The 6,821-nt window shown below is 35.0% G+C and overlaps 1 protein-coding gene across 1 annotated transcript in view; it reads left to right on the top strand.

Annotated features, from left to right (window-relative positions):
- The window catches only part of LOC107647380 (probable serine/threonine-protein kinase PBL7), a 12,058-nt gene that overhangs the window by 1,643 nt on the left and 3,594 nt on the right, over nt 1–6,821 (top strand). Inside the window, exon 4 of the mRNA XM_021104876.1 lies at nt 892–1,081. Within this exon, the coding sequence (XP_020960535.1) occupies nt 892–1,081 (190 nt within the window). The remainder of the gene's footprint in view (nt 1–891; nt 1,082–6,821) is intronic.

Raw genomic sequence — 6,821 nt, 5'->3', positions numbered from 1 at the left:
ATTATTATTAACTAAATACTAATTTAAAATGATAATATTTATTGGCCATATAATATTATTAAAAAAGTTATATATACACCAATGTTTTTCCTATTTTCATTATATAGTGTACAGTGTACAGAAGAAGAATAGAAAGAAAAATATAAAAGCATAGAAGTAGGGGTGTTCAAATCCAAACTGATATAAATTAAATCGTTCATCCAATCTAATTCAAATCGAAAATCGATTAAAACTGTATTAATTTGGATTTGATTGGATATTATTTTTTACAAACCGTTGGATCGGATCAAATTTTGGATCTACTTTTCATAACCGATCCAATCCAATCCAAACCGTACAATGTACTATAATATTATTTTATTATTATATTTACAGTTATATTTATAACATGTTCAATTTATTATACACTTTTATATTATTCATGTACTATTATTATTTAATAAATATTTTATATTCAAAATATTATTTATTTATTTATTTTAACTAATTTATAATTTTATTTTTATTGTTATGTTATCATTGGCTTTTTAAGAAATCGTTGAGACTTGTTATGTCATTGTTGATTATTTAAAATTTGATATTGAGATTTGTTATATGTATTTAATTTTTTTAATTTACAAAACCGCAAATCCTTCAGATCGGATCGGATTTTTTTTTAAAAAAAACATCCAATCTAAACTGCATCGCAAGTAAAATTAGTGTTTGAATCAGATGAGTTTTTAACTCAAAACTGATCCAAATCACACCACAAACACTCCTATCGAAGAAGTATAAATAGTGATCGACAACTGCCAGCGGGAGTGGGACCTAATAAAAATTTTGATAAAAAATGAACATCTTAGCATGGAATGAACAGTGGATGTAATGATGAAATATTGTTGGTATGAGCAGGTTGTAGCTGTAAAACGACTTGATACAAGTGGTGCCCAAGGGGAGAAAGAATTCTTAGTGGAGGTTCTGATGTTGTCTCTTTTACGTCATCCAAACCTTGTTAATTTGATTGGTTACTGTGCTGAAGGTGATCAACGTCTTCTTGTCTACGATTACATGCCTATGGGATCCTTAGAATCTCGTCTCCATGGTAATGTATTATAACCTTGGCTTTTTTATCATCTACAATGCAACAATTAGTTTCTTTCTTTTCTTAAACTGATTTTCAGCCCTCTTTCAAATGGAATGGTAATGTTTAAGTAGCAACTAGTAAATTGAAATGCATGGAGTATGCATGGACATTATAAAAAATATAAAGATAAAAAATAATAAAAATAAAGAAATAAAGAAAATTTTCAATGCTCATTACAAACATAATTTTATCTTCAAATACTTAACAATAATAAACAACAAACATTTTTACCAAACATATTTATAAAACAACCAAACATATCCAAAAACTAAAAAATATAATTCATCACATTGTAAAAAACATAATTCTCAAACCTTTTTTTTATCTGTGATGGTAGATTCTGAATTGTTTGAATTCTACATCGAAAAGAAAAAAATAATTAAAAGTTAAAATCATAATAATTCACAAAAAATTACAGAAATAACAAAAATCAAATAATAGGAATCACAAAATTTAAAATAAAAAACAGAGAAATCAAATTACAAACAATCACATAAATCATAGAAATATAAATTATAATGAACAGAATCAAAATTACAAGAATAATCAGAATCAGAAATATAATTTATAATGAACGTAAATCACATAAGTTAGAATAATGCTATAATAATTAACAAATTCTTTAAAGTAAATTAAAATTACAGAGATAATATGATAGATCGGCAACTTATCAAAAGGAAGAGCAGCTGACGGCGAAGATCGCGCGAAGAGACGAAGATGTAAAGATCGGCGAAGAGGCTCCGGCGCGACGCTGCTGCCTCAGTTAGGGTCAGGCAGTGACGATGATGTTCTCCCCGGTTGGCCAAGAACGACGACGATGTTCTCCATGGGATGACTGATGATGAGACTTAGGCGCTCAAGGAGAGAGTAGGAGCTTGGCGTTGGCGGTGAGGGAGTAGGAGATGGCGGACGGCAGTGGTGACTGATAGTGATAAGACCGTGAGAGGAGAGGGAGTTTTGCTGAGCAGTGAGGATTGAGGAGAGAACGAGCTTCAGAGTGACTACTAGGTTAGGGTTATCAAATTCTCAACTTTGATATATATATAAAACAGGGGGTATTATTGTCTTTTCACATATACGAGATTTAAACGGATCTCCATGGGGTGGGGCCCTCTATCTCCGCCCCTGCCTCATAAAATAAGCGGGTCTCCTTTTTTCGTCCCTGTGGGTACAAAAAACCCTCCCATATCCATCCCCCAACAGATAAATTTTTGTGGGTATCCGTCCCTTGGGGGGTTTTGCGATCCCTAAGTAGGAGGAGGGACGGCAGAGTTGGTGTTAGGACTAACGGTGGATGGTGGCGATCGGGGAGGGGAGGGTGATTGTTGGAGTGAGAATGAGAAAGATGAGATGGTGATGATAATGACAATGATCAGGAATGGCAGCGAGTCCTCAGGGGCGAAGACAAGAATAAGGCTGATTAGCTACCACAAAAAGAGTCGTAAAATAATCGCTAATCTGACGCAAAATATAATTTGTGACGGATTAGCTACTGCCTAGTAACTAATGCTTTCCTCGCTAATTACAAGTCGCAGATCAATGAGGCAAACACAATAGTCACTAATTCATTAGAAAGTTTTTTAGCTACCGAATAGATAGTCGCAAATCCGTCACTAAAATAAAAGCTAATTTCATACAAGAAATAGACTAAAAGGTAGTCGCTAATTAGCGACAAACTCTACTACAGCAGAACCATCGCTAATTCCAAGCTAACTTCGTAGACAAAATGGAATGCTTAGTTGACGCTAATTAGCAAGGAATATTCCGAACCTAATTCGTCACAAATTGTCCGCTAATATGATCGCAAATCTGTCACATTTTGTAGCAAATCTATAGTTAATCTTTGAAAATCCTTAATCAAATTTGTAGAAATTTTGTCGCTAAACTAAAGCTATTATTCTATATGAGAAAATAGAATTATGAAGTACTCGCTAATTTGCTAGAAAATAATATGTATTTAATTAGTTGAACTACTATTATTTAATTAGTTGAACTACTATCACAAATGTCATCGCAAGTTCTTTTTAACCTAGTAACAAAAAAAAATTAGATTTTGTCACGCTTTTAAAGCGTGCCAAAAATGCAAAAAATGTAGCAATATCTTTTTACCACGCTTTTAAATCGTGCCAAAAAGTGGAGATACAACCACACTTTTAGAAACGTGCCATTAGAGTTGGTTTGGGCTACGCTTCAAAAGTTTGCCAATAAGAGACATACATCCACGCTTTTGAAGCGAGAAAATAAGAAAATATAAAAAAAATTGATTTTTTATTGATTTACATAATTATTTACATGCTATAATTATAATTAAAAAAATTACAATTCTATAACAAAACTAATAATTTAATTTACACACTGTGAATGTAATGCCAATAAGCCATAACAACCTCTTTGTTTCAAGCTGAAATATGGAAAAAAATGCTTGGCCCATTTTTGGTAAATTTACTGAGAAACCATCAATTAAGTGTTGATTATCTCATCAGTTCTGCAGATTACGTGAGGGACGATTTCGATTCCGACCCTAAACTTTAGAGATCAAAACAATACTTATCCCTTTCAATTATTATCAAAATTACTTATGACTCCTACTTACTTTTAAAATTTAATGTATCATTAAGCTTTATTTAATTACTTTTGGTAAAATAATTTTCTTAGAATAAATTTTTTAACAAATATATTAAATATAATTTTTCAAAAACTCGGATTGTTACAACAACATGAAATAAGGACTGAATAAGGACTAACATTTTTCCTCACAAATTAGTAGCAACATGAAATAAGTGAGGAAAGTCTATCAGTTGTTAAGCAGTCGCTAATCTCTCACTAAATAAGCTTTTGATTAGTGACTCAATTGCGACCACTTACTTCTACATTTTCTCGGTTAGTTTTGGATTTGTTAAAACTTTGCGACAGATTTTGTAAGGCCCCACATCGGTTGGGGAGGGGAACGAAGCATGCCTTATAAGGGTGTGGATACCTCTCTCTAGCATGACGCATTTTGGCGAGTGAGTGTGGGGGGCTTCAGCTATCATCCATATCGTCAAAGGCAAAACCGTGAGGCCTTGTGTGCCAAAGCGGACAATATCGTGCTAGCGGGTGGTCTGGGCTGTTACAGATGGTATCAGAGCCAGAGCCCGGATCGATGTGGCAGCAAGGGCGTTGGGCTCCCTTAGGGGGGTGGATTGTAAGGTCCCACATTGGTTGGGGAGGGGAACGAATCATGCCTTATAAGGATGTGGATACCTCTCCCTAGCATGACGCATTTTGACGAGTGAGTGTGGGGGGCTTCGGCTATCATCCCTATCGTCAAAGACAAAACCGTGAGGCCTTGTGTGCTAAAGCGGACAATATCGTGCTAGCGGGTGGTCTGGGCTGTTACAGATTTCTAACGAGATTAGCGAGTAATTTGCTACAAAATATGTAGGATATAGCTTTTGCTTTGCGACAAAATTGCAGTTGCCAAGTCGCTCGCTAAACTAAACTTGCGACAACTTAGCGACAAATATATTTCGCCCGCCAATCAGCGACTTGAAATTAGCAAACGAAGTGTGTCAGTTGTTAAACGGTCGCAAATTTCTCGCTGCTTAGGTCCTAGGTGCTCAATATCTGTATTTCCACTTTAGCGACTAATTAACAAGGAACACTTTCCTAGCTGAATGATTTATACATTGCAACGAGTTAGCGACGACTATTTTCTGTCGCTATCCTAATTTTGAATTTGACAATATTATGCAACAAATTAGCGAGAACTAGTTGCTCGCGAAAAGTAAAAACTTTGGTGACAAATTAGCTAGAAAATTGTCCATTGCAAAATGCATTTCAAGTCTTTGTAACGGATTAGCTAGTAACATTGTTCCTCACTAATTAGACTTTTTGCACAAAGTTTATTTAGCGACGAACTAGTGTGTGAATTGTTTCTCGCTAATTGTATATCAAACAATTGCGACGGAATAGTGACAATAATATCCCTCGCTAATTAATTTGTGACTAATTTGCTGGAACATTATCACTCACTAATTAATTTGTGACAAATTAGCGAGGAGATTTTTCTCGCTCTTTTTTAGATACAAAAGTTAATTTGTGAGAAACAAACTTACTCGTGAATCTCTCGCTAATCAGTCACTTTTCTCAAGTACGGATATTTTGTGACCGCTCATTAATTTTGTCATTAATGCGTCACTAATTCCTCGCAAGTTAGTGACGGATTAGTGACAAAAAATATTTCTCGCAAAAATTCGTCGCTAATTTGTCAAATTCTTGTAGTACATGCCCCCTCCCACGCCCCTGCCACTGTAACCCAAAATTCGTCCCCTTCCCCATCCCGTTCGCGTCCCATCCCCGTGGAAACCTTGTATCCACCGGGGATTGAGTCTCCGCAGATATCTGTAGATTTTAAAAAAAAACTAAAATATATCGAAAAAAAGAAAATTTTCCCTTAATTTTCATTTATGTTTAAGTGATTTTACACTTTGGGTGTTAACTTTCTTTGTCGAACAATACTTGTAGTGTTGGTTGTTCCTTCATTAGTAGTTGTCGTATCAGTTGGGGGTTCTTGTGGTTGAGATGGAAGAGGCTGCTGAGTATCTTGATCATTCGTAGCTATAGGTTCTTTCGACGGTGTACTTTTCTCAACAGTATTATTCAAAGTATCGGAGGAATACATTTTGTCAACTCTACAACAATATGATCTCTATAAAATTGCAAAACATAAACTACCAATAATCACAAGCAAGAATTTTTAATAGTATCACACATATGAGGTTTTCAACGTTAGGGCATAAAAATCACAGAAATAATGAAACAACGGATTCACAAAAATCACAAATTCACAACAATCAAAGATATACAGAAATACTTCAAGGTAAATAAAAATAACAGAAATTAACTTACCAGAAGGAAGAGGCTCTGACGGCAACGAGGCTTTGATGTGAAAACGGCAAAGAGGCTCTGACAGCGAAGAAGCTTTGATGTGACGACGGCGAAGCTCGACTGACGCGATGAAGATGGAGACACTTTTACCACAGCTGGGTCAAGTGGCGACGACGACGTTCTCCTCGGCTAGGCCAGGCGCACTGAGCGCGAGACGATGCTCTCCAAGGGATGGGACTTGGGTGAGCAACGACGCTGTTGCGGTGAGCCGGTGACCTCGAGGGTGAGAGGGAGAAGCAGTGAAAAGGGAGGAGCTTGGCAGTGAGAAGTAGGAAGTGGCAGACGACAGTGGTGACTGGTGAGAAAACGGTTGTTCCCACAGAATGAAAACCTCTATTTCCACCTCTAACCTGTTTATTATACGGGTTCTGCCTTCCATTTTTGCGAGTACAAAATTGTTCCGATATTCGCCCTTCAGCAGGTAAATTCTTATGAGTATCCACTCCGTCGAAAAATTTTATCACTAACGATGATGTAGTGATGTATAGTTGTATTCGGATAATTTTGAAAAAAAGAAATTATCTACTTGTTGATGTCAAACAATTTAAAAAAATTATTTTAAAAAGTTGAAAAGTAAAATTAAATTAAATATAATTATGCTTTGTATACATTAAAAATAGTTATCAATTTATGGTCGATCGAGTATGAAAAATGTATTTATCATCTCCTAAAAAGTTTTATTATATTATAATAAATTTACTTGATTTCTCTAATACGAAGAGTTTAATTATTCTATTATAATAAATTTGATCATTCTAATATGATTATT

This window comes from Arachis ipaensis, chromosome B06, assembly GCF_000816755.2.
Source record: "Arachis ipaensis cultivar K30076 chromosome B06, Araip1.1, whole genome shotgun sequence".
Taxonomy (NCBI): domain Eukaryota; kingdom Viridiplantae; phylum Streptophyta; class Magnoliopsida; order Fabales; family Fabaceae; genus Arachis; species Arachis ipaensis.
Note: the sequence above shows the minus strand (reverse complement) of the source record. Positions and strands in the feature narration are given on the sequence as shown.